At 35.4% G+C, this 28,000-nt stretch overlaps 2 protein-coding genes and 1 long non-coding RNA gene across 8 annotated transcripts; 1 reads left to right on the top strand and 2 right to left on the bottom strand.

Annotated features, from left to right (window-relative positions):
- LOC128183609 (sperm-associated antigen 17-like) lies at positions 1–22,070 on the top strand. 6 transcript variants are annotated; one of them, XM_052852705.1, is made up of 40 exons: positions 1–190; positions 290–430; positions 885–1,076; positions 1,725–1,751; positions 2,708–2,867; positions 3,215–3,400; positions 3,732–3,916; positions 4,072–4,213; positions 4,536–4,723; positions 5,020–5,157; positions 5,256–5,532; positions 5,743–5,955; positions 7,101–7,133; positions 8,001–8,159; positions 9,157–9,321; positions 9,792–9,976; positions 10,452–10,606; positions 10,906–11,084; positions 11,235–11,419; positions 11,591–11,731; positions 12,024–12,135; positions 12,442–12,597; positions 13,085–13,249; positions 13,426–13,559; positions 13,936–14,071; positions 14,267–14,445; positions 14,658–14,879; positions 15,126–15,264; positions 15,591–16,473; positions 16,757–16,920; positions 17,340–17,681; positions 18,140–18,241; positions 18,632–18,649; positions 19,273–19,419; positions 19,653–19,760; positions 19,863–20,002; positions 20,283–20,543; positions 20,783–20,927; positions 21,340–21,477; positions 21,812–22,070. In XM_052852705.1, exons 1-40 carry the CDS (start codon positions 101–103, stop codon positions 21,844–21,846), a joined length of 6,867 nt encoding a protein of 2,288 aa, XP_052708665.1. In that variant the 5' UTR covers positions 1–100; the 3' UTR covers positions 21,847–22,070. The 6 variants fall into 6 exon arrangements, with proteins under 6 accessions (XP_052708665.1, XP_052708666.1, XP_052708668.1 ...); XM_052852706.1 differs by lacking the exon at positions 1,725–1,751 and adding an exon at positions 1,307–1,324; XM_052852708.1 differs by lacking the exon at positions 1,725–1,751.
- LOC128183612 (uncharacterized) lies at positions 20,802–26,367 on the bottom strand. Its single transcript, XR_008243631.1, has 3 exons — positions 26,289–26,367; positions 21,326–21,507; positions 20,802–20,939 (listed from the first exon to the last, which is right to left on the bottom strand). It is a non-coding gene; the product is annotated as an uncharacterized LOC128183612 (long non-coding RNA).
- Positions 22,703–24,793, bottom strand: LOC128183611 (uncharacterized). Its single transcript, XM_052852712.1, has 4 exons — positions 24,565–24,793; positions 24,125–24,248; positions 23,530–24,008; positions 22,703–23,443 (listed from the first exon to the last, which is right to left on the bottom strand). The coding sequence occupies exons 1-4, from the start codon at positions 24,738–24,740 to the stop codon at positions 22,975–22,977; spliced, it is 1,248 nt and encodes a 415-aa protein (XP_052708672.1). The 5' UTR covers positions 24,741–24,793; the 3' UTR covers positions 22,703–22,974.
- Positions 26,368–28,000: the final 1,633 nt, after the last annotated feature.

The raw sequence follows: 28,000 nt of genomic DNA, 5'->3' as shown, positions 1-28,000 counted from the left end.
TCTCGTAGCAACCTTCTAAACATAAATATGGCGGCAGAATCGTAGAGTGATTAAAAAAGCGAGATATACACTCTCTTAAACCAAATAAACGGTTGATACAATGTCAAAAGCAGGGAAAAGAGTTAAAAGTGGTTCAGGACAAGGAGGTGCCAAATGGGAACAACCACTGTTGGCCGCTACTTTTGACGAGGTATGGTCTATGCACACACTAACCAGTGCGCGTTAGGTGTCGGTCTTGTGATGCCCAGGATAACCCTATTTAAAATTTGTTTCTCTTTTATTCATATAGGAAAGTTGGAAGGCTAATGTGACATTTGTGGTAGGCGAGAAACCTGAAGATTATACATGGATTGATATCCTTGGGGCTACCATCGCTGCAGGATCCAGAAGACTTTTCAGTGTAATCTCTAAGGAGCAGCTGGAGGCTGAGGTAATGCGTACACATAGACTCGTAGAACAGTTCTGTAGTTAATATTGCATGCACTTTACATTCATCATCTTCATCATCCTTATTTGTTGATGTCATTCAGAAATTGAATGTATATTCTGTTAAAGTCCACAGTGATGTATATATTTATCTAACGGTAAATGTGTATGTACACGGTGTAAAAATAATATAATAATTTTCAATGCCACCAAGTTTGTCTCTTTATGAGGATCAATTAAAAACTTCCCTCATTAGTTAAACTTCAAATTATATACTAATACATTTGATATCCGTGATAAAATATGTGAAGTTATTTTATTGCAAATGGTTAAGAACACAGCTTATTGTAATTAATTGTAATTTCTTAATCAGTTATTCAAAAAATTAATAAAAAGAAGTATAAATATTGTTCAAAAGATTATCTATAGATTCTTAATTAGATTAATAAATTTGACAGGTCAAAGAATTGGGAAACCCAAAAGGCAAGAAACCAAAGGAAGTTCCCCAACATTTTGAAGTGTGTGAGCCATGCAAAATACACTTGGATAATGGTGAAGAAATACCACTGCCTCTCCTAGCACGGCTCATTAAGTTTAAACTTTTGGCAATCAAAGCTAATGATCTTAAGCGCAGGGAAACAGAAAAGAAGGTGAGTCTGGTAGAAGGGAATGGGTCCAAGTGTTAACAATTCACAAATAATAGATTGACACAAAAAATATGTGAACACACTTCATGCACATTTAAGTTCTTTACATTTAACAGCAAAAATGAATCTTAAGAATTTGATCGTAAGACAGTAAAAGTATATTAATTTATGAAAAATGGTTATGTTTCATTAAATGTTTTAACTGAAACATTTGTTTGTTTACCTGGTCTTAGAAAGATAATGTTACAGAGGTAAGATTGAATGTCTAGAGAGGAACTCTGTGAAATGTTAGTTGTTGTAATCAAATGACCTTGTTCGTAACAAAACAAGTTTGGCTGATCACATCTCAGTAGCTCATGGTGTACATTGAATGTTGTACATGGCTTATTTAATTCATGTAGAATGCATCTTATCTTTCAAAGGCTTTTTCATTGTCTTGGTTGCATGTTATATAATGGTTTAGTTTTGAATGACGTAACGTGTGTACCTTTATGTTCCTAAACATGTACTGTATAAAGAATGAAAAGAATGTGCATGTTACCTGTAGAAATTACAATGTAAGACTGTGTTTGGTCACTGTGGATGTAATATATTTGTTGTCACACTGTTGTAATGCTTCTTAATGAATGAAATACCTGTAATTGTAAACAGCTAGGGCAAGGTGGTAAGAAAAAAAAGGTGATGTATATTTTGTTTCTAGACCTCTCTTTCTCTGCACAAAATTTTGTTAGGAATATGCATTGATTAAGAGTAAATTGTATGGCAAAAAAATTAGACTAAATATGCAAGTAGTACAAACGTAGGTGTTTTCTTATTTCACAAAATGATGACTTTTTATGAATTTTTTGTTAGCATTGTTTAGATTTAAACTGCACAGATTCCAAATGCTCTTTCACAATTATTTATATATATTGATGCCTGATATATGTTTATCTATATGCATAGCTGTAAGTTTACTGCACAAAAGCTTTTCATTATAAAATCACCTTATGTAAACACCTTATGTAAATGTAGATATATATACATGTACCTCCCACACAATTCTTTTACCCTCCTTGAAATTTAGATAAAATCTATTGTGTAAAGGGCAAACTTTAAAATTACCACCTAAATTAGCAAAAGCATTCTTGATCACTAGATATATAATAATGTTGGGGCATGCAGTTTATTTCCTCATGTTATATTGTCCATACATATTTAGAAAACCATGCATTTTTGCAGAGAGCTTTGCCTAACAAATCGAGTAAATCCTTGGTAATATTAGAAGAAAAAAAAATCTTTTGCATGCATTTATTAACAAAATGATTGAAACTTTGCATGCATGTTGCTGAAAAAAAGCTTTGTTATTTAATCTGTAAGTTTTATTACTAACATTATTACCATTGTTTCATTCATTTACAGGTTTGTTAATGCATTGACTTAAATTTTTGTTATTCATTTTGATCTTTTACTTCGACTTTTTTTTTCTTTTGTTGAAATATGACTGAATTTATTAAACTAATGGATACTTACCTGGTAATACATTTTTTTTGAAAAATGTTTCATCACTTTCAACACTCTCTACTGTGAAACATTACTAGTCTACTTGCAAACCATTACATATATGTGTAATTGTAATATATATATATTTATAGGCTGCAGATGGTAAGGACAAAGGAAAAGGAGGAAAAGATAAACCAAAGTCTGCAGGGAAGGGGAAAGGGGGAGGAAAGAAGACCCCAGAGCCCCCCTCAGCCAAGGAGGGGTCCAAACTGAGGAAGCGAGGGGAAGAGGATGATGAAGGAAAATACATAGGTATAGAGGGCATTCCTTATCAATACATTAAAAACCCCAAAACACATATCTTAATTTTCATGTACTGGCTGGTCTAGATTTATATACCAGTATAAGCATCCTAAGCAATGATAGAAGATATGGTAGTTTGGCAGCAGTTTAGATTTTAGATTCATGGATCGATACACAGTATTCAGTTTTAGGGTTTAAGTTAGAAAGAAATTTTATACTAGTGCACATAAACTTAATTCATATTTGCACATGATTTAGGACATTACATACCGGTAGTTTAAATTGATAAATGAATTAAAGTTTGATATAATTATTCCATTAAATGAAAGAACCTATTCTGTGTTCTCTTTGTACAGATGATGAGCCAGATGACGGAGCTCAGCACTACGTGGTCATCTACGGCTTCCACAACCCACACCTGATCGCCTACCTGTCTGAGCTGGGGATCACTGTGGAGTCCATTGTAAAAATCAGCTCTCAGGATTACTCCAGGTTCCAGAAACAGGAAGTTCCAGATGTGGAGAAAGATGAAAAAACATTAGGTAAAGAATTGCAATTACTTGAAGCCTATAAAAAGTATTTATCTTCAAGATATGTTTTGTTGAAACATGAATTTTGTTGATTTGAAGAAAAGGAGATGTAACAAATGAAATATATTTTTTCTGTTACAATAACACTTAAGTTTGCATTAAAAATGTTTTTAAAAAAATGCATTTAAAAAGTTTTAACAATAAGTAAAAGAATGCTTACTTTATATGGACACAATAATAAGGTTGAAGATTGCAACAACATGTATTTAAAGTTATGAATTCAGTAAGATATTTGATTTGTTCTTATTGATGGGTAGCATTAAGAATTGAAATGTCTCTCTAGCTTTAGAAGAAGTGGAGAGAAATCAGAAGCAGAAACTGAAGAAAGAGCTGAAGCAGTACTGGAAGGATGTGCTGTTGTTACTGCAGAAGCCACCAGATGGCAGTAACCTCCACAACATCGCCCGGAAAGACTATGAGGTCAAGAACCTCATTGTCCCTGAAAACCTTGAAGATCCGGAGCAGAAGGTGAGTCTCAATTTGTAGAAAGCTAAATTTCCTGTATGCTTGTCAATGATATGTTTCTTTTATCTAAAAAATACCAAACCTGTGATAAAGCACAATTCACATTCTACGTACGGTAAATAGACCCATACTTCAGAATTTCTACTGATTGCTTTTAGAATAACTTGGGAACAGCACTGTTTGAGGATATTGCCTGTATGGTGTATGACTTGATTGATGCCAAGCGACAGTACCAGACTTACCTGGACAACCTAAAGCTATTACATATTCCTGTCCCTGGGGAAGTGGCCCAGACTCAAGGTAGGAGACCACAAGTGAAATTTTTTGTGAACATATATAATGATTGATAAAATGAATCTGGAGCAAGATTTAGATTGTTTGTTAAACATCATGGTCTATAACTTGGCACATTGAACAACAATCTGTAGAGAAACTTATATGAGCAATTTGACCTAAAATGAATGACCTAGAAAATTACAAAGTGACCCTTGACCTTCATTTCTTAGGTCACCAACTTGCTATACTTTAAAGTTCAATTGAGAGTATAAACCCTAGACAGAATTTCAATTGTGTACTTATTACATCCATTTATGGTTCCTCATCCTACTGTATTTCTTTACAGAAGAGAAGCCTGCAGTCTCTGCTGCCCCCACCCCCCAGCAGACCACCGCTCCCAGCATCCCGTCCATTCACCCAGACCAGTTGGAGACCAAGGTGGAGGTGGACATGAGGTACTACAATGACCTGATGAACTGTATCCCTCAGGAGAGCGCCAGCATCCCGCTGATGATGCACTGCATGCTGGAACAGGTATAGAGATTTCTTCAGAGCTCTTACTTCTCATATAGAGAACATCATTTTAATGAAAGAAATATGAGTTCTGTATAGCATATAGATTGGAGCATTATAAATACATGAATATTTTAGTATTAATCATTAAGTTTTGTTATTATTCAGTAGAAATTGTGTACTGATTGTAAAATTTATTGAAATATTTTATGGATTGGGCAAAAATTTGTGGCTATTTTAACTACTTAAAAATTTTGAAAGACTAATTTTATATCTTCTTCTTTTCTTCTCCCTAATAACAACTAATGTGATTTTAGGTGGCAGCTACAGAGGAAGGAAAGGACCCACCCAGTGAACAGCTCCCACCCAGACGGGCTGATGGAATTAACACTAACCTAGTGTCCCACATCAGTAACATGGCATTCAAACTGGCTCTGTCCGAAGATGAACACAGTGTATGTACCACTTTATCAACTATACTGGGTCTACTTCATTTTAAAGAATGGTGTCCAAGATTTGTACTAGTAAACTAACTCCATGCTCTCATTTTCAGATGCTGTCGGACATATTTGATTTACCAGAAAGACCCCCTGAAACTCTGAACCAGCCACTTCTCATGAATATTCATGATGACATTTGCATCCGTACCAACCACCTGAAGACAATTTACGGATTCAATCCACAGGAGGTGGAGAAAGAGATGTTGAAGAAACTCCCCTTTGAAAACTTGATTCACATTCCCCGCCCTGCCTCTTCTGTGGCCAAGGAGCGAGCGGCCCGCCTACAGGAGCTGATACATTTCAGTGCCACTGATGGCCTCTCCCAGTCAGGTAAGGGGGCTTGTTTGATATTTTCCTATCTATAGTTTCTTTAAATCAATATTAATTTTGAATCCAATAAGTTATATTCATAGGTTTGATTGATTATCAAAACATATTGTTATGTTAATTAGTATTTTGATTGTTTCTTAAATGTGTTATCCTGTGCTTAAACCCCTATTACAGTGTTTATTTACTCAACAATATTATTTTATTGTTCAGAAATTGACCGCGCCTTCAAGCAGTTTGTGTTTGAGTGTATGGACTTGGCTGGTACTGATCCCAACGGTTTTATCATTACTCGGGACAGCGAGGGATTGGAGCATTCTGCAATCCCATGGGATGATCCTTATCCGTTCTTCAGAGGAATGATCCCCAAACATGAAAAAGCCTCAAAAGAAGAATTTATGTCCACACCATCAGAGGAAAGATCAGGTAAAGGTCAACCAGGGGTCAGGTCAATGTCAAACAGTCTTTATGGATAATAATTCTCTCATGAGAGAGAAAGTCAACTCTCTTTTTTTAAATTTAATCTTTTAGCACATGTGTTTTATAATGCACGACAGGGTGTAAATGGTTTAGTGGGAAAAAGGATATAGGAGTTGCCTTACATGTATCTCTTTACAGACTCTACTCCTTTATTTTTAACTGTATGCAAATTTCAATAATGGAATTAGATTATGAAAAACTCTAACCTCTGTATTAAATAAACATATGTATATATATAAAGTAAATGATCCTATTGAAAGGAAAGTGATGTTTTTATTTTTTTATGATATTCTTTTTGAGATTATCATTTGAAATCATACTTGGCGCAATCACATTTTTATGATTTGTCCACTGCACATGAGTGGCTACCTATAATCTGCACAGATTGTCATCAGTGCACATTGACTAAGTGGCTAATTACTGCTGTATGGTGCATCTGCACGCATAACCTTTACCGGTGGTGTGCATTTCACAATTCATGCAAGTTCAACATCATGACATATTAGTTCATGTATTACAGTATATCAACTGAGTGTAGTGAATTCTATGATAATTTGGGAAATGGTTTTGAAAAGAACAAATAACATACAATGTGATAGCTTAGAGTCATCAATTACTGACAATCTGATTAAAATAAGATCTTTGATCCGCTCTGACAAATTCGATGTCGCTACACAAAGATCGATCTTTGTGTAGCGACATCGAATTTGTCAGAGCGGATCAAAGATCTTATTTTAATCAGATTGCAATTACTGAATTCTAATTTTCTGTTGATATCAGTACTAGGATTGAAAGTTTATTTTTATTAACACTATTTACTAGAATTAACTGTTTCTTTTATGAATTTTAATCTACAATCTTTAAATCAATCAACTATGAAACAATAGTTTCATTGATCAGAAATCTATAAATACGATATCTAATTGTGTTGTCTGTGACTTATTAAAACTATACAGTCTTTTAACCAGACTCTAGGATTTTGGGATTAGATTGTCTTTGGGATAATACTGTTAACTGGGTTTTGGGATTAGGCTACTAATTGATTATGAGATTGGATTGTTAACACCTTTGTTTGTTTTTCATGCCATCAGGTGCCCATACTGTCACAATAAATGTTGTCAAGTGTAAGTCCTCATCAAAGTAACATTTAATTAATTATTCAATTATATATATATAGCTTTACCAAATGCACACTGCTTCTTGGGCACCCATTAGTAATTTATTCTGGATCTATACAATCTGTAGCTGATACTTTCTGTTTCAAAATCTCTTTGTTGCCAATGGCAACAAATGAAGGATTATGGGAAAACATTGGTAGATTCCTCTGGTGATGAAGATCTATATTCCTTGTATATATTCCAGTCATTTCTGTGCACACTAACGCTTCTGTGACAAAGTCATATTAACAGTGCATCTTTTGCTTTATTATTTTTTTTCAGTTCCAGATCTTACTTTAATATATCCCATTCACTAACAAGCAATAAATGAATAAAACTAACACTAACAAACTAATCTATTAAGTTTAGAACATAGAAAACTTATCTATACTGATACGTTTTTTTTTAATTTTCAGAGAAATTTTGCATATTAAACCCCAACTTTTCACTGTCTTAAGTTATATCATGTATGGACCCTAGCTCTTATTTGTACCAATCAAAACTGTACAAAAGTCACAGTAGGCACTGGCAACTTATTTTAAGCCAATGCATTGTCATTGTATATTTGACTTTTTAAAAATATTTTACTTTGTGTTTTATTTTTAATCAATTAATGATTAAAATGCATTGACTTGTGTTAATTATGCTGTTCAATGATATACATATAAAAATGGTCAGCAATACAATTATATTATTAACCACTGGTTTAAAGCAAAAATACGAAGCCCTTTACATATTGTAAATAATGTGTACATTCTAGATTGACTTATTTCAATTAATGTTTCCTAATTAGTTATTGTAATTAAGACACGTGACAATGATAACTCTTCACAGGGAGTGATATGGAGTTGATTGACTATGAGGTGCCCGATACTCCTTCTTCAGGTCCCAGTACAGGGGAAGTAACTCCCAATAGTTCGCAGGAGATGCTCACGTCACAAAAATCTGACCAGACTTTGAGAAAGTCTAGGTCAAAGAAGAAATCGTCCACAAGTAATCATTGCATAGAGTTATAGCTTTGTATTTATACCAGTTTTTGTACCTTTTTGCCAATTTTATATCCACAGTTTTTTATATTCCCGTTTTTACCATTTACCCTTAAATCTCCTTCTTTATACAATAAATTTATAAATTAATGCATGATAAATATCCTAAAATTCTACAATTAGAAACTAGATTGTTTTGCAGTGGTAGTTTTCTATGTCCAGATTAGATATCTCAAATTCAGTCATTTAATTCTGTATTTAAAATATTTAGTATATTTAAAGTTTCTATGTAAAGCATACAATGTATACCTATATATCCTGTTCAAAGATGAATGTCTCTAAGTTTAGAGTTTTTATTCTCTCTTGCTTAGTAAATTTGATATGTTCTGATAAAAACATTCAGACAATTTAATCTTCTTTCCATTCCAGTCTACTTTATTACAATAGTGCTCTATCATTTCATTAATACAGTAGTCAGCAGTAGATTAAGATTTTGCATCTACCGATACATACTGCATGCTAATAGTAGCTAGTGGATAGTTGTTTTTGGTTTCTTTTTTTTGGTTACATGAATTACTGTTAGTGAATATAAGAATTTTTTTTTAGTATAATATATACTTTCAGTTTATTGCATTCAATTTGTTTCCAGTTCATTTAGTTTTAGTTCCAGTTTCAAGTATATAGATAGCATTCAAAATTAATTAATACTATTGTTTCAGTAAAGTCAAGATAAACTTTTGCTTTAAATTTAAGTTGATTTTCAATCGTATCATGCATTTATTACATTTCACGGTTGTTACTGACATAATATCATCATTAAATTGCACTAGGTTTGTGTTATAAATCACTGTAATAAAAATAACACAATGTGCATTACATTACCGGTAGTTTGACTAACATCACAGTAAACATTTAGTCTAAGCACAATCATCACATTCAGTGCTGAATAATAAGATCAGTGTTTGTAGTACATAAACATATAACTATTTATATATACTTACTAGGTGCTGTATCTCCTACCCCAATTCCTCCTGATGAACTGAAAAGAATGGAAAAAAGTCCCGATCCCAGCGATCGATCCCGACCCTCCACAGCGGACAGTAAGAAGGGGACCCTACGCCCCTCCTCCCGCTCCAGCTCAGGAGGAAGACGATCCCGCAGTAACTCGGGTATGCATGATTCTTTTATGCAAATGAATTTATAGCAACATGTACCGGTAAAGTATATTTTTTAAGAGATCTCTTTTTTTGCATTATAGGGCATATAAGTATTAAGGACAAAAAAGTATTGTTTTTTATTACTCTGTTTGATAAATCAATATCCTTTAATATATGGAGTTCAAAATAGATGCCATTTTGGGGAGCCTTTTTTTATACAACAAAAGAAGATAATCTTTATGATGGAACAAAACTAATAGCAAATTAAAAAAACCCATGCACTTATTTTCACAACAGTGTCTTACTTAAGTTTAATTCTAAAAATGCCTGAGTAAGTTTTCAATTCTTCCGAGTTTATTGATGAATTCTTTTTTTATATCAAATACTCATGATTTCAATTTTTATTTTTAAAAATTTGCAAGAATGAGTAAGTCTTTAGAGTATACTGACTGAGCCTTTATTTATCCTTATGATTTTTACAGTCCACTTTGAGAAGGATGCAGCAGGACATCCCATCAGACACATAGAGCTCGAAGACAAGGAAGTGACAGAGGAAGAGCCAGTTAAGACGGCAGAGGAAAGCATGCACGAGATTGTGGACGCCCAGAAACGCGTGCTGGACCAGTGGTGCTTTGCTGAACACTATGAACCGCATGTACTGTTACAGGTAAACAGCTGTTTGATTTATGAGATGCACCTTATGGTCTTTATGGCTGCTCAAGCTGCTTGATTGACAAGATACAACTTTATTATGACATAAAACTAGCATGGAAATTTTTTAAGATACACAAAATGATAAAACTGATTAAATGTGGAATCATTTAATATTTAGAATTGATGATGGCTCAATTTTCGTGAATTTCTTTTGGAACCAAAAATTATGAAACACAATTTTTATAAATCATATGTACTTATGAATCCACAAAATTATATTCCAAAGAACCATCAAATACGCTAACTCACCATCAGGGCATGAAAAATGACCCTAGGAATTATAATTTTACAGTATTTTTTTTTTTTGAATGTTGATCAAGATTTACCTGTAATATTTATGTCTATTTTAGTGTACAATGTATAAATATTGCGTGCTATGACTGTACTTTCTGCAAACATATCATTTTTATGGATTTAATTTTGTACAGGTGTTGAAAGAGACAAGCTATCTGCTGCCTTTCATGGACACCTATTACAACAAGAGAGATAACTCCATGATGGTGGTCTTACACAACCCCTTCAACACGGAGTTCCAGAACCACGTAGATTGGCACACAGAACTTCATAGTAATTTGGGATTTAGGTAAACAAATGCGTGACTTAATCAGAGAATATTTTTTTTTAACTAAGGCTGCTAGTCAATTGGTGGTACATTTACAAACAATTTGGATTATTGCACTGTACTGGAAAAATATTGAAAGCTGCCATGTACTTTATAAATCCTTTAAAAAGGGCATAGAAAATGTTCATTACTTTGATGATTCTTTAGTTTTTGATATTTACCGGTATATGAAAATACTAAATTTAAAACCTTTTTTGATATCCTATCTGTTTACATTATTTTATTGATAGAAATTATGAAGTGAGCTGATTGTTTTGTAGGAATTACCTGGAGTATGTCGCCGAATCTGTTGCTGACTGGATGCAGGAGGAGGAGGCTAAATATAGCGCCCATCTGCTGAGTCGGGAACTGGACAAAATGCAGCAGGATGAGGATGCTGCAGCCAAAGCAGCAGAGTTAGCCGCCAAAAAGGGCAAGAAGTCACCACGAAAATCACCAAGTGAGTAAATTACTACTCAATTCATCTTTCTCCCCATTTGAAAATCAATTTTCCATATTAATCATTATTTATCCTTATATATGTTGTTGCATGTAACAGAGTAGTAACACTAATGCAAGATCCAATATTGTAATGTCATCAAATTTGCAGGCCGATCGAAGAGTCCCAAATCGAGAGCAAGCAGCCATGAGAGATCTTCCTCTGCAAACAGCAACATGTTTGTCCGTGCTAACTCCCTGAAGGCATGGAAGGAGGAGCAGGATCGTGCTAAGGCTGAGGAGGAGGAGAAGGAGAGAGCACAGAGTGCTAAGAGGGCACGATCTGCTCAGAAAAGGGTAAATTATAAAACTATCTAATGTTATTGCCTCTTAATTCTATGTGTGTTGAAAAATCTTGAGTACACATGTACAAAAATTTCTTCTTGTATTGAATAATTTCACTTTGATATGATGAATCGCTGTTTTTAAAAAAATGATAGGTTACATCATTTCTGCATTTTCATTCAGGCTGAAAAGGACGCTGAGAAGGATAAGAAAAGGCCAGGCTCTCGAGGAAGTGCAAAGTCCAAATCTTCCAAGGAGAGGGAGGCAGAGCCCCAGGAACCACCCTCAGAGGAGAACTTGGCACCCCCAGAGAGATTCTGGCCGGTTTGTAGATATTAATGCAATATTTGTAGTTATTAACTTTACCTTAAAGTAATGTTATTTGAAACTTAACAGATCTATTTTTTAGGCTTGATGATATTTAGATGCAATATTTTTCATCAAACTTCAAAGTTTTATATCATTCACAATGCTCAAAAGAGCAAATGAATGTTGATAATTATTAGAACATTTAAATCATAATATTTTTGTAGGAAATTGTTTGTGTACCAGCATATTACTTGAAATTCTGTTGCTTAACTCATCATGTTAATTTCCCCCTTTCTTCTGATTGCAGTTTACCGGCTATGATGTAGGAAACAAACTGATCCATGTATCTGGAATCACAACTTCAATGTTCCCCTGTGATGGCGGTCAGATCAGGACAGAGAGATTGGAGTTTGTTCAAGGTTAGTGCTCCCTCTTTTTAATACAGAACTAAATCAGGGTTCCACTAAGTAAATGTTAAGTGTGTTTTCATCAATAAATGTGCAATACCAATTTTCGTGGGTTTTGTTGTTCTACCACAAAATTAAAGTTCATAGAAGTACGTTTTCAAGTGGTAAGATCATTGTCCATGAATTTGATAACATATCTCTGAAATTTTGTGATTTGTACTAAATCCACAAAGAATTGATGCCCATGAATAAAAAAACCCCACAGTTTATGTGTACCACATGTATTCTGAAATACAATTTTTAAAAAAAATTTCACAGGTACAACTAGCATAAAGTCAACAATTTTGAAGGATGGCCATAACTTTACCGTCCATATTCTGGATCCCAAGGAAGGGACTGAGGAGACCGATGCTGATGAGGACATGCCCTCACCAGCCAATGAAAAGGCAGAGTTTGAGAAGTCTGAAAAAGATGGTAAACTTTAATATTTTCTACATTGTTAAAAAAATCATTGCATGGTCTTAGCTTTTGGTTTGATGTTGTTTTTACATTGCCTCATTATTACTAACAGTGTTTAAATCTGACATAGCTGCCCTATCTTCTTGTTATTTTAGTAATTTTTATAAGATTTAACTGGTATGTGCCTTGTTTGTAAAGGACTGGAATAATTTGTACTAATTCAGTTATAGGAAGTATATGTAATTATTATTTTTATTACCCTGTATGATTTAACAAATTACTTCAACGCTATGCAAAACAAATATTTCCCAAATTACGGTAAACATTTTATTGTGCAATGGTAAGGAAGAATTTTGTTTTTTGTGTCATCATGTACCGGGTAGTACAAGTGATGGATGCATGGCACAGTTATGCTGACATTTCAAGCTCTACTTTAAGAAAAAGGAACTGCTATAAACTATTCATAAATTTTCCAGTTGTTAAGTGATATTTTATTTGACAGATGCTAAAACAACTGATGGAGACCGAGGAAGCAGTGCCCAGAAGACGTTGAAGTCTGATGGTGACAAGAGCTCAGTCAGTGCATTCGGATCCATCACAGCCCAGCTAATGGACGGAATGACCCTGGCTCTCAGTCAGTTTGGGGCCACAGGAGAATCCAAAGATGGTGTGTACCCCTGCTATAGTTATCAAAGACGATACTAAACAGCAAATTTGTATGATGAAAAAATTTCAAGCCCATGTTTAATGTATTTAATTTCTTTTTGTTTATTAAAAATTGATTTTGAATATTTCTAGAATTTAAACAGTGTATAAATTCTATCAAATGTTGAATGTTTACAGGGAAAAAATACGAACCCATTCCTTACACTCCACCTCCATCTACACCACTTCCTGGACCACCCCCTTCCCCCACAAAAAGCAAGAAGGGGGACAAGAAAGGGGCACCTACACCTGAACCACCTCCACCAGCAACAGTGAGTATCACCCATTAACTCTATAACTTTTCTTTAAGGCACAATGTCCTTCCAGGAAGAGAGCTAACTCTTGGTATAGTAAAGTACTTTAACAATTATTTTCAAAAAAGATCAAATTTTGTCTTGAAAGTATGCTGATATTGTATGTTTCTTTTTAATAACAATAAGAATTTCTTTTCAATTGGTAAATCATTACAAACTGCAAATTACAAATTGAGGATACAGGGAATGGATAGAAAAAAATTTAGAATTGCTCTTTGATTTGAGTAGAATAGATATTAAATTATAAATATGAGGGTATTTGATAGGAATGTTTCTAGATAATAAAGGAGAAAAAATAGGTAAATGGAGAAATATTTTTTCTTATGCTTTGCAGCCACTGGAAGATGAGGAGAAGAAGGACCAGGAGGAGAAGAAAGATGAGGAGAAGCCGTTACAACAGCCGTTCCAGCAGCTGTATGTCTCCTGTCCTGATGGACTCAATGTCAAGTTCATGCTGGAGAGCTCACTGGGTATGTCAGTCATCATTATCACAGTCAGATATAGAATGTTGTAACATCTGTCATGGATCATCAGTAGGATTGAGTCAATGCTTCTTCCTTCATAACTTTTTGTTTTCAATTATTAAGAAATGACGCTTCTTTGAAAAACCTTATTCTTTGAAATTTCAAAATTAAGTTGACAATGAAATTTCACTTTCCTTATAGGCATGAAACCAATAGCAGAAGATGACAGGCGTCTGCTCGTTAAACAGAGCTATCCCTACAAGACCAAGGGAGAGCAAGACTGCGAGGCAGTGAGGCGGAAGTATGCACTGAAGGAGACCTCCCGAATCATGACTTCAGAGGGAACCGTCATCAAAATGATGGAGGATGGAAGTATTGAGGTAAGTCAACAAAGGAAAAAGGAATGTTAAAATGAAAGAAAATAGGAAATTTTGAGGAAGTCAGCCAAGAGAACCATTATCAAAATGCTAGAAATAATTTTTCATCTGGGTTTTTTGTCATCAAGTTATTTCTAACGTATTTGTTATGACCAGTCTGAAAGCAGCCGCCTTTATAAAAAAGTTGTGGATCATAAGAGAATTTTTCCCTACAGGTTTTGTATGCTGATGGCACAATCAGCGTGCACAGGGGACACTGGGAGGTTCCTAGGAGGAGAAGTGTCTCCCCACAGAGACCAGAGAGTCAGGACGAGGAGAGGGGGTCATGGACCACCACCTACCCCACAGGGGAGAAAATCATGTATAAAGGGAACGGGGACATGGAGGAACTAAAGGCCGTCATGATCTCTGTGGCCTCTGATCCAGAGACCAATCAGGTGAGCTGTTACATAAGTGTACAACAAGCACTAGTTCAAGCAATCAAGTTATGCATATATTATAGAACAGTCAGTATAGGAGGCCTTAAAGAAAACTAATTATCTGAAATCAAAGAAAGTTCATTATATTTTTTTTTTCAAAAAATGGATATATCTAATAAATTTTTTAAAGATGGTAATTAAGCAAAAGTTTGAAAACTTTACCAACTATTTTACCTAAATTAAACCTCCTCATTTTTTTTGCAGACAATGGCCACCAGAGATGACCATGTGATCACCGTCAGCTACCCTGATGGCACCACTATCGTGGAGCACGCTGATGGGACAAGAATCACCACCTACTACAGGGAGAACACAATGAATGCCGAGGAGGGCCAGGAAATGGGTACAGCTTTAGAGATTTAATTATTGAACAGAAAATTACCTATCACTTGTCTGCCTAAATGTTCTTGAGATTTCATCCATGCATGTTTATAATTGAAATTTAATGAAGCAGTATGATGCTGATATTCAGTATGATGATGATACGTGACATGGAGTGCTCACAACTTGTCCCATGAATTAAAGTCAAAAGTCAGATCACACATAAGCAAGATCTTATATAAGTGTTGAAGGAAAATTGTGGGCAAATTTTGAATAATCGTTTTCATATGTGTTTAACATGCACTGAAATATAAGTTTCTAAAATTTGTTTTCATCTTTGTTGTTTAGAAATGGAAAAGGAGTTTAACTCCCAGACAGTTAAATTCGTGAAGGTGGAATGTCCAGCCTATGCTACTGTGGAGTTTAACTGTGCCACTAGTGAGAACCTGACAATTTTTGGGAATGGCTCCACCATCAATGTCTTCCCTGACGGTTACTACATGCTGCACCACTGGGATGGAGGCCGCTGCGAGGTGGATACCGAGGGCACCGTCACATACTACCCCCGCCCAGACAAAGTCACAGAGCAGCTGCTACCAGAGAGAGAGCTACAGTACGTCCTACGACACAATGCGGATGTTATCATAGAAACTGTGGACACAGATGGAAACGTGTTCAATGTGAAATCCAATGGAGACTTCCAATGTATCCCAGTTAACGGAGACGAAATGTCAGATGTCAGTAATGAGGATTTGCCGAAATCCGAGAAGAAACTTTCGACCTACAGGGAGCATGCTCCAAGGTTCCTCATCATCCATGCGGACGGAAGTGGGACGGAGCTACTGAGATACCAGGATATTGCGGAGTATCTGACTAATGCGGAACAGAGTCCCGCTACAGCTGTATTGAAGGACGAACTAGCTAATTTCCCAGGCGTCACAGGAATCACCATCTTGAAACCATACATTGGCGGACCATCAGAGAGATGGCTGAAGAAATACGATCAGGAGTCCATCATTCCGCATGGAATCAGGTGCAGAGATCTGACTACTCTGCCTCCTAAAGAATTCAAGACACCTGGTTCTAAATTTGGAGCAAATTTAGGTCAAGGTCTCTCTGTGGGCGGGGCTGTTAAACAACCAGTCAGGATTCCTATCCTGAAGTGCCCCAGTGTGTTGGAGCTCAGACAGATGATTCAGTACAAGCCTGTTTCTGCATCACTCAGAGAAAAGTAAGCCTTAATATTAATTCATTCATTTTCTTGTAGTAACTTATAGTCTACCAGGAACTAGAGTGACACCTTTATATAAATCATCATGGGTTTAGAAGGGAGTTCTGGTAATGAACTATTATTTTTGTCAGAATACTTAATAGTGTAAAATTTATTTTTGAAATCTAAATGTTTGTGTTGAATTAAAAGCGAACACACAATTTGATAACCATTGTAAGTACTTTGCATTCTGAAAAGTACTTTTGAAGATGAATCACTGAATTCTAACTCGATCTTATAACAGGTTACAGAGTGGATTGAGGGAGTATGCTGAGTATATAATTGAGAGGAACAAAGTGGCGGATTACATGCAGGTGGTGGATCCAAGAACTGAGGAGGAGAAGATCAACGCCTCTGATCTCCAGGAAATAGGTCTCCAGCAGGCCAAGGACAAGAACTATGCTTCAGGTAAGTGTTGCGATCTCTTAGTAGCAAGCTGACAGTAACGGTACTCTAGATACTGTGGTATTGTTAGAAAGTAATTTGAAACTATTACAAGTGAAGAGATATGAATTGGTAGTACTTGTATAGTAAAACAAAGTAACAACAAATTCATGCTTACAGCAAAACTATCTTATTTCCCTTGATTTATCTTAAAACTTTCTAATCTTAATTAAAGAACAAATTATGATTATTATAATTTTAAGATATTGGCCCTAGCACTTTACTTTTTAACCTGTTTGACTGTGCAACCTTTTTCTCAGTGCAGGTAGTTTTCCGTTGGCTATGTAAAATATAAAAAGTTTGTAAGTCTTGAAAAAGATTTTTTCCCTCAGAAAACATTCATAAAGTCAGAAATTTTAAGTTTATGTCTTTTTGTTATGCAGCCAATGTCAAAGAGCTGTATGAGAGGGCCACAGCTCCCCCCGAGCCAAGCCCCCCACCCACACCACAGCCCAAGAGGACCCAGGCTGACTGGGAACGTGACCAGAGAGAGGTCTCGGAGGAAAAGGCTGGGAGGGAGGCACTCAAAAAGAGAAACATTCCCAGTTATTTTGACAGCGAGTTTGGCAAAGCTTTCCTGCTCACTCAAGCCAAAGATGTGGACGAGATTTTAAGGGAGCTGTCGGCCGACCCCAGGAAAGATGGAACTGAGGCTGTCAGAGGTCAGCTGTCCGGCCAGAGTGGTCAACAAATGAGTCCTGTTACCAGCGCCTACCCTGCTAGATGTATGGCTATAAATTCTTGAGCATTTTCAGATTATTTAACACTTTTAAGAATTTGTGCATGTTTTATACATGCACACAATGCATTTTCATTGGTATACTTTATGTGGTTTAAAATTCCACTGAATGCATTTTTGCATGATATAAGTTATGCACACTAGGGTCTAAATTATTTTTCGATTTTAAAGTTTTATGAATTTGTGTATATTGATACAACTACATAGTCAATTTTCATTGATATTCTCTATGTCGAATAGAGAAGATGAAATTTAAAATAGGATATATTCAAAATCACAGCAAAAGCAATTTTTTGCAAAATATTAAGAATGACAGGCACTTTAAAAGTTTCAAATATTGTTGCATCAGCAGTAAATATAGGATTTTTTTGGTCACATGCTTTGTGTAATGAAGCACGTCACAGTAGACATGTATGTGTAGCTTTGTGGTCGTATGTTTGGTAGCACTGGCCGCAGTGACCTCAGTTCAGAGTGATCGATCAAGCATGTCGCCAGTGGATACGTTACCCCCTAAAAACGTACCAGACACACCCTTGTCTTATGCAGGTAAAGAGACTCACCCTCCTGCTGCTTTGTCTGCTCTCATCTCTTCATTCACTTGCTGTCTGTGTGCTTGCTAGTTGGTTAATACATGTGGAAAATAAACTTTTTAACCGGTTTAATCAATATGGTGATTGACAATGATATAAAATGAGTTTTGTGTGAAAACTTATATAAGATATATTCTAAAGTGTTCAATAATTATTGCTCTCTATTTAATTATCTTAAATGTGGAAACAGATTTAACTGGTTCTGTGCTTAGATAACAATATTGAATGAATTTTTAACTAAAAAAGATATGTCATTAAATGATTTTCATTAAAACATGTATACAGTAACACATTAACATGTAGTTTCATATACATATAGTAAGAGGTTTACTTGTTTTGTATTCAGATAATGAAATAAGAGGAGGTTTGTATATTGTCTACATTAAATGACAACACCCTGTATCAAATTTTTTTATATAACATTTTCTATTGAATTTCCTTCCATTTACCTTCTGTTGACACATTTTAATGTTGTATAGATCGATTCAAAAACATCCTTTCAGTATATTGTATGATGTTTTTCTCAACTAACAAAATCTTTGTTATATTTTTCAATGTAAATGAACAAACCAGATCACCCAAATAACTTCTCCTACATCAAATTTTCCTACATGTAGTCTGCTGAATTTTATCTTTGTCAAATGTATGTAGTTTGGTCATTCCTTGATGTTGACTTTAAAAAATTCTTTACCTTTGTATGCCTATATACATTCCTTACAATCTTTGTCTTGCTTGTAGTTTTCATTTTTTTCTCTTTACAGAAATATTTGTTGTCACTTTACTTTCTTATTTTTTCTACATAAAAAAAACCAGATAGTGATCAAGATAATTTTCCTTTAGATTTTGAATTTCAGCGTATTAGGAAAAAAAAACAATATGCCAAAATAAAACAAAAACATATAAAGCTCCATTTTCAGTAGTGATCAATTTTATTCAAGTCTATCAGTACTTTTATACTTTAATCAAAACTTTATTTCCCCATTAAAGTGTACACAGAAACAGTACCTTCTCGAGGAGGGGTGAGACCAGGTAACCCAACCCCAGCACATGCCCAGGGTCAAGGGTCACCTGCCCCCATCCGACCCCAGAATCCAACCCCTGTCCATGCAGGAAAGGATAAAACCGGAAGACCAAGTAAGAGGCTGTTATTTTAAAAAGAACTCTTAAGATCTGAATTTTATTTTATATGATGCAGACATTGTTATTGGTACATGTAATGTCTTCTAATTTTCTAGCAAAAAAATTAACTGTCATAATTGGCACATTATATATATACCCCCAAACATCACTCAACAGAGAAAGATAAGCTGCATAATACATTGCACATTTGAAAGAAGTATAATTTGTCATGTTATATTTTTCTGTAGTCAATCCAACCCCCAAACATGCTGGAGGAGGAATGGACTCACCCTCAGATTTACCATCACAGCTTGACTACCCTGCCATAATAATGGAACAGCCTTTAGAGGAGGAAGGTACAGTATAAATGAAATTTTCCCATATATTATTTTTCAAAAGAATATTTCTTTCTTGGAAGATTTTTGCATATTCTATAGTAAATTTTCAATTGATTTTAGTGGAAGATGAAGTTGATGGTGAAGAATTGACCTTGACCAAAAGTCTGAAGGTCAATGTTCTTGGTCAGCCCCGAAAGAACCCAGTGCCCTTGCCAACTGGAATAAAAGGTGGTCGTCCAGGAGCCATTCCAAATATCAAGGTAGGTAGGCCTTGTCAAATATGATATGTTGGGGTAGCTTTCTGAATCAAAAATATAAATGTTCCATTATATAATCATTAATCAAGCAAAATTAAATGAAATTTTAATTTTGAAAATACATGTATTGAAAACTTTTTAATTTTTTTTTGGATTTGGATTTGATTTACGTACATTAAAGAACTTTGAATTTTATTAAATCCTGTATCCAGATGTAATTTGTTGTTCATCACACAACCCTATACACAGCAGAAACTCTGATTATCCTTGTTTACCTTGACAGTACATTTCCATTGAGGAGCCAGTGAGGAGAAAAGTCAACACCTCCCTGACCGCGGGGGCCTCCATAAAGGGACAGAACCAGCTCTCCCACATGAGTGGGTTGATCCTGTTCCCTGAGGAGGTTGAGTTTGGGGTCCTGAAGGAAGGTTGTACATACTGTTACACAGTGTACCTCAAAAACACAGGGATTGATTCCTGTAGGTTCAGGATCAAGCAGCCTCCCCCAGCCACGGGGCTTAGGATCATCTATAATCCAGGCCCAGTATGTGTTGATTTGATAACTTACATATTGGATTTCACAATGAACACATTCGATTACCGTAGATGTTTAATGTTAGAATAATTACATATACCTTACTTCCAACCCCCATCCAAAAAATTGATATATTTTTTCTCCATTATAATGTCATCATTGAAATTAACAAGGTATTTATTAGATTGTGACATGTTTCAAATCTATGCTTGCTACATGTTATATAATTGTCTCTCTGTGTATTTCAGATTGCGGCTGGAATGAGGATGGAGTTGAATGTTGAGCTGTACGCCATTGCTGTGGGGGTAGAGGGTGAGATGGGGGTGGGGTCAGTCCGCCACGACCTGGAAATTGTCACCCAGACAGACGTCCTCTTCCTTCCTATCGCAGCAAATATCCTTTTGCCTTGATTTAAAAATTTATCTTTGTTGTAACTTTCACTTTTATATGTACAGTGTATCAAAGAAAGGTTTTATTTTTTGAAAAATTATTGCAAATGTATTACTGTACATACATCAGATACCAAATTTAATGTGAAAGTAAGCTGATGTGAAAGTTTTATTAATCTTTTATCTTTACATTCACCATAACAAGCTTTTATCTGTTATATTTTATTTTAAAAAATACTGGTATTTGATTGTATTGATTCAACTGAAGAGGTATAAACATACAATAAACATACATGTATGTCTCTTTCTTTTTTCACAAACATCCTTACATTCTAGTAATTATCATATTTTACAAGACTTAGTATAGTTAAAAAAAGAAGACCCCTTGAATCATTTATTTACCTTAACCCTCCCACCTGTTCTGACGGCTTATGAATATGACCACAGAAGTCCCAACAGTCCAAAGGGAGGCAAATCCAAGGGAGCTAAACTAGTGTCCACCAAGCCACCAGCTACCACTGGCATCATCCGCCCCCGTAAAACACCGCTAGGAAGTAAGGAATTCAGAACTTTATATGTCTTTGCTACAGAGAGAGAGAGAGAGAGAGAGAGGGAGAGAGTTATCAGCAAGTGCATGTACAGTAAAACAGGGTTTCAGCCAAAATGCTTCTTAGGGCAAAGTCAGTTGCATTCTCATTCTCATGTTATAGAAATAGTATTGAATATGTATATTATATATGCATATATAACAAATCAAAATACCTCACCTCAGGTGCTTCCCTATATCCATGATTTAGTGTATATGTACACTGCAATATTGATATCTGTCAATGATTACATTATACATATGTATTATGTGTCTGTATTGTGTTTTGTTTTATTTTTCAGTTGGTAACACCAGTGCTTCTTCCTTTGTGAGATGAACCATAGAATATGTGAATGGTTCACAGACATCTCCGTCCAAATAATATTCAGATAAAATGCATTTGTTGTTATACTAAGGTCGTGTGGATTTGGTTGCTTTTCCAACTGACTGTGATATTTTATAACAATTATTTAATGAAGAGGATTCATTTATGAATGTTTATTACAAGTGTTTATGTGTACCGTCTATATGTGATATAAATAAAAACATTGTCAACTATAACTTAATCATCTGATTCATTTGGGTTCCTTCAGGGGGTGAATTAAATCAGCGCTGACCCCAAGGGCATCTAACGACAGGTACATGTACGTGTTTACCCTATAGTACATTGTACATATATAATAGTAAACTGTTGTTACTAAGCTTTTAGTATAGAAAGAATACCTGCGCATCTAGCGCTAGAGTTTCACCCAGCTCGCGCGAGACAAATCCAAGAAAACTGCTTTCATGAAATCTCAACTGGAGGAAAGCAAAGGTTTGTCGAGTCATATGTCGACTTGAATTTAAATGCTAACATACTGGTGGTCCATAATGAAAGGTTTCTGATGTATGAATTGTTCCAGAAAGATCTCCTAATACAATTTCTGTTGATTTTTAGCCCTAAAATTGTTTTGCAAAAAAAGCCATTACAATAAATAGGTACAAGCCCATGTACAACCTTTCCGTGCATGAATTGATGTACGTCGGCACATGTGTACGAATTTCAGTCAGTTTATCAGGTTCACTTGATTAAAGATTATAATTCATTGAATTGATTTATATACAGGTAAATGCATTTGTAAATATATTTTAGGTGGAAAAACAATTAGAAGCAAAATTATCATTCCTTTAAAAATGCATGAAAAGTTAACTCGTGGTGTTTTATTTTTTATTAAACGTACATGTAATATACATGTAAAATATAGGAGACACTTGAGTATTACTTCAAATATGTTGCCTGTTGCATTTATATCGTATATCACAGAAATTCTGTAGCATTCTCAATCATTATCATATAAATATGCCATTGAATGGACGTTTCTTAATACAAGTTCCAGCATTAGGATTAGAATAATATTTGATATATTCATACAGCGTAAAAAGTGCTTCCATGTTTTAAGTCGTCATAAGCTACTTCCGACTCTCATCATCCCAACATCTCGCTAATTTTTCTCACCCTCTTACCGATTCTCACCCGCACGTTTGTCCTCTCTCCAATAAAGTATTTGAGCACTCCATTCAACAACAAAGAGAGAGACTCGGGTTCTCGTTCATAAGCATGCATCACAGAAACCATGGAAACGGCAAACAAGGCTACGGAGCCAAACGGAAGATCCCTCAAAATGTTTTTCTGCTTGGTCCACATGTATAACGCATAAAGCGTGTGGGGAACCAAGAACAACGACAGCTCCTTCCGCCTAGATGCGCGTTCGAATAGAACACCAAGTCCGCAGACTAAGCCAGCCATAGCGGGTATATATGGGGATAAGGGTGGGGGCGTGTGAGACAGGTTTCTCAGTAGACATATCACGTACTTGGCTAGCATCACCATGGTTGCCAGGAAAGCAGTAGAGAAGAGAGTGTTCTTTAAGAGAGATTTCATGACTCTGTATGGCCTAAAATGATACAACATAAAGTATTTAAAAAGCCAAAATTTTTAATCATTTCCTACATGCAGTGATTGATATGTCGATATACTTACTGTTCAAGAAGTATTTTTCGCCTAAATATAACGACAGGCGCAACGTGAATTGGAAAGTACAGTTTAGCAAATGCAGGAAAGCTTTTTGCCCAGTCTAGAACAGCGTGGCGGAAACAGTTGTCTTTGTGCAAACCAACTTCTTGACAGGTTAGAAATCGATCCCCGGGTTCTCTGAATAACTTTTGTAGTTTTTTGTCTGTGTAATCACGTGACCATTTGAGTACCGAGTGGTAATATCCGGAATTCAGAAGCTGTGGATTCAGCGCTGTGCAATAGACAAGGAAAGCACAACACAAACAGAAGAAAGCCGTCTCCGAATACGGAATTTCCGGAATTTTCTCCCTGGCTACGAGGGTGGAGATTAAGGCCCCTATGGCCCTTGATATGGCAAAAAGACAGAAGACCAGTCGCCGTGTCGGATCCTCAACACACAGAGTCAAACCCGCCAATCCACCGGCCGCCATATTGTTCCATCCGTCCTGCGTACAAAAACTCAAACTTCTCATTTGCAATGGATATAAAAGTGATGAATCATGCATTGTCATCATGGTTGTGCAAATAATGTTGCAACTGTAGGAGCATCGTATCATCATACCTTCTTTTTCCTGACTTTCTCCAGAAGTTCCCTTAGTAACTCATACACACTAGGGTAGAGACCGAGAAAGGAGGCAAAGCGAAGACAGTCCAAAGAAAAGATCTCTCTGATGGCGCTCGGTAATCTATGGATTTGACATAAGAAATCAATTGCAATTCACAATTAAAGAAACCTCTTTTTCCATGTTTCGTTTAAAACAATTGAACGTGATGTAAGATTTTTTTCTTTCTTATGTTTTGATTTTGATAGTTACAAAGTACTTCTTATCATACAGCTTTTGCATACATGTAACACTTATTAAATGTAAGTATACTTTTATTGTATCTCAACTAGTTAATTTAGCTCACAAGAAACTGCCACCAGAGTTGGATAAGATAAATAGTGCACTTGTAAACATAAAGGTATTTTTCTCGTGACAATCGCGGCGCATGACAACTTACTTCTCCCTGAAGGGGTTCCTCATGAGAGCCGAGATAACCTTCACACCGCTATATAATCCCACTCCGCTCAGAAATCCCTTCGCCAGTCGCCTGAGAAACAGCACAGTCAACTCCTCTGTACCGTTCCGACATTTTCGGTCACCTGCCGTCTCCTCCGTATAATTTAGTTTAGACATTTCGATACTTCCTCCCTCATGCGGGATAGGTATAAGTTTGTGCTTTAGGATGACATGATAGGTAAAGCGTGATAACAAGCTGGGGATAGAGACTTTATCGTTCGTTGATAACACTTATCAACGGAATATAAACCTATTATAGCAGGTTGCATTAGATCAAAATCGAAATAAGATTAATATCAGGGTAGGACGAACGTTTTGATTTACAGTTGAGAAAATATATACTAGTATGTGAATTGTACGAAACAGAGCTTCATTTTACAATATATGCATGTGTATTTTTCCTAAGGAATAATCCTCCGATTTCTCTATAAACGCGGTAATTCCTTTTTTCCGCAGGATAATATGCAGTGGTTTTTTTGTCTATTTAAAACATTTTTGAAACTTCAACTTTGTTAAACCGAGTCCAGAAAATCTCTAATTGTCCTGCAACCCTCCAGTAAGTTACCTGTAGCCGTCCAATAAGTTTCTACTGATTATAGCTACAGTTGACTGCATTGGGTAGAAACACATTTATATAGGAAAGAGAAAAACACAACCTCTGGATTCTCCAATTTCATGGGAATTTATTAGCTTCCACGTGCAAATTACGTAAAATATCCATGAGAATTAAAATTAACAGATCCAAACACGAAGAAAAAATTGTGACAATATCAAAATAACCTATAGCACGAATTTCGATTTTAAAGACTTTAACCTTTTTACACCAATCTGTCTCATTTCAAAGATAGAAATAGTCAAAGTAAATAAGAATAGTTTCGGTATGGGAACACATGCAAAAAATCTATTATAGGTGTGTTTAGAAAAGGGAAACTTTTGGTTTCGTCCCCCGATTGATTGGGTTTATTCAACCCGCATGCATATTTATAACATCGATTGTAAATAAATCAAACTTCATGGAGATTAGTGGAAAACAGGTGTACACAGTTTAATTTTGATATGCCAAATCATTTTTGAAGTCTCAATTCCTTCATTTATAGCGAATGTCAAAGTTCATACTCATTGTCTGATAAAATCTATTAAGCTGCAGCATGTATCGTATAAATAAAACATGTGTCGGCCAGTAATTGACGTTTACTAATAGGAAACTACGTAGTTTATTTGTATTATGGTTACTGACTCTTCTATAGTCGATATTTTATTGTCTGTGAAACTTCTTTTGATATACCTTAATGCATTCTCGGATAATAAAATGTAGCCGGACATGTTTGTATTTCGGTTATACAGCTATTCTAAGTGGTTAAATTTGGCATTACTCTTTTCTGCATGCGTAAGTCACACCATGAACAAAATGAAAAACCTCATATTCATTTCTTTTTTAATTTTTTGAGAACAGTTCTGGTAAGTTTTGGGCAAAGACAAGCCAGTTCAAAAGATGTTTCTATTTTGATCCTCAAAATTAATGTACGACATGGCCGAACGTTTATTCAACTGCACAAACTTTCCTAGTGTTCTCGAAAAGGTGATAGAAATTAAAATTTAAACCAAAGCGGCGCAAAAGAGATGAAAGTTGCTAGTAGTTGATGGCAAAGTAGCTCATATATATACCTGAATAAGTTGCAGTGTGATTCTTGGTGTATATACGCCGGTGGGGGAAACTTTACTGTCGATGATGTGTTGATCTGTGTTAAAAGGTTACAGGCCGTAATCATGCTTAACCAACCGGAAAACATAAGTGAACCGGATTCCGGAAAGCGATACATCGATATGAATATTAGTAATATAAACAGATGTCTTGACACTAATATTAAATGTAAACAACCCAACAGGGGTCAAAACGAAAAATCACAGCATCTAAGGTATCAAAGGTGCACCAGAAACGTTTACTCTCTAAGGCGACAGCGGCTAGTCAGAGCCTTGCTTGAAGTTGTTTGAAAATCAAACCAATGCACTATCAGAACTAAACTAATATAATAATTGTACAAAAGCTACATCCTATTTATCCATCCTGGATGGGCCAGAGTGCTTGACAACGACAGAGTGAGGTCAGTCCATGTGAAGGGTTCCAGGAGATTCTTTGTTAAATACCTTATCAAATCAGGAATTTCGGAACATGTGTTTCACAAGATGGACATTTTGTTCAGAATTAAAATATCATCAGAAAACGATGGTATTCTTTGAAGAAACTTAGATTACATTGTCGGCTCTCTCCTGGTCACAAGACGGAAAAAGGAGTTAATTTAAGGTATCTCACTCCTCACGTTTTGATTTCATTGCGCAGATGTTCATTATATTTTAACGGAATATCTATACTCCTATATTAAAATAATAGACTCGAATTTTTGGGCTTTAATACCGAAACATCGGAAGAGTACTGTCTTTTGTTTTATATTATATTTTAAACATCATTGGTACTTGAAGATTACCAATTTGTTCTTATTTTTTCTCAATCAAGCTTGGCTAATTAATAATCAACAAAAATTCCTTTAAAAAAACCGGAAATCATCTGGATTTTGGGGATTTTACAATCTTGCGCATGTGTATTACATTCACGTTAAACCACGGGAGGCTCTTTATTACTTTATGTTTCCACAATATCACATTTGCATAGATAAACTCAGAAACGATAATACAAATACGTGTAAATTATTTGCATTATATTCTAGATCTGTTCATCACAGAAAATACGGGAGGTAAGTGTAACTCAGTGCATTTAATATGAGAGTTCCGAATGTCAACATGGTGTGTAAATTCGAAGCGAGTAAAAAACGTTGATGAAAAAGTGTTGAATTCTTCAATATTAGAATTAGATTTTTAGATGAAAGGTATCTACAGCCTCAAAATGGTTTGTTATGAATAATTTGACTGTTATTTTCAATGCATTTTCATTAATGTTCTCCTTAATCGTTTCGGAGCGATTCTCTCGGCAATATTTTGCTACATTACGGGTAAATGGGAGGCATTTTAACTGTGGTGAAGGCCTGTCCCGAGACAAGATTATTTTAACTAAGCGGGGTGTAGTGAAATTATTAGCATTATTGAAAGCTTAAAGCTTGGTTATGTAAATGTCATCAATACGGTGTGTCGATGTATCTATTTTGTAAATGTTCGATATCATATGCAATGTAAACCCGTGAACGCACGGGTCAATATCTAGTGATTATTTTAAAAAGTTAAACCTCCCAGAAATATCATCATTTCATAATTACGCAACATTCATAAAGAAAATCCATTTGAATTCAAGTAACAAATAAGTTTTTGTGGGAACTATTTTCTCATGCGGAAGGGTTTTTAGACGAAATTGACAGAAACGAGCAATT

Source organism: Crassostrea angulata, chromosome 5 (assembly GCF_025612915.1).
Source record: "Crassostrea angulata isolate pt1a10 chromosome 5, ASM2561291v2, whole genome shotgun sequence".
Taxonomy (NCBI): Eukaryota; Metazoa; Mollusca; class Bivalvia; order Ostreida; family Ostreidae; genus Magallana; species Magallana angulata.
Note: the sequence above shows the minus strand (reverse complement) of the source record. Positions and strands in the feature narration are given on the sequence as shown.

Excerpts from the sequence above, each read along its gene's own strand:
- LOC128183609 (XM_052852705.1), top strand. The coding sequence starts at position 101 with ATGTCAAAAGCAGGGAAAAGAGTTAAAAGTGGTTCAGGACAAGGAGGT. Across the intron at positions 431-884 it reads AGGAGCAGCTGGAGGCTGAG|GTCAAAGAATTGGGAAACCC; the intron begins GTAATGCGTACA and ends TAAATTTGACAG. Across the intron at positions 10,607-10,905 it reads CATAGTAATTTGGGATTTAG|GAATTACCTGGAGTATGTCG; the intron begins GTAAACAAATGC and ends ATTGTTTTGTAG.
- LOC128183611 (XM_052852712.1), bottom strand. The coding sequence starts at position 24,740 with ATGTCTAAACTAAATTATACGGAGGAGACGGCAGGTGACCGAAAATGT. Across the intron at positions 24,249-24,564 it reads AGGAACCCCTTCAGGGAGAA|ATTACCGAGCGCCATCAGAG; the intron begins GTAAGTTGTCAT and ends TCAAATCCATAG. Across the intron at positions 23,444-23,529 it reads CGAAAAATACTTCTTGAACA|GCCATACAGAGTCATGAAAT; the intron begins GTAAGTATATCG and ends GTATCATTTTAG.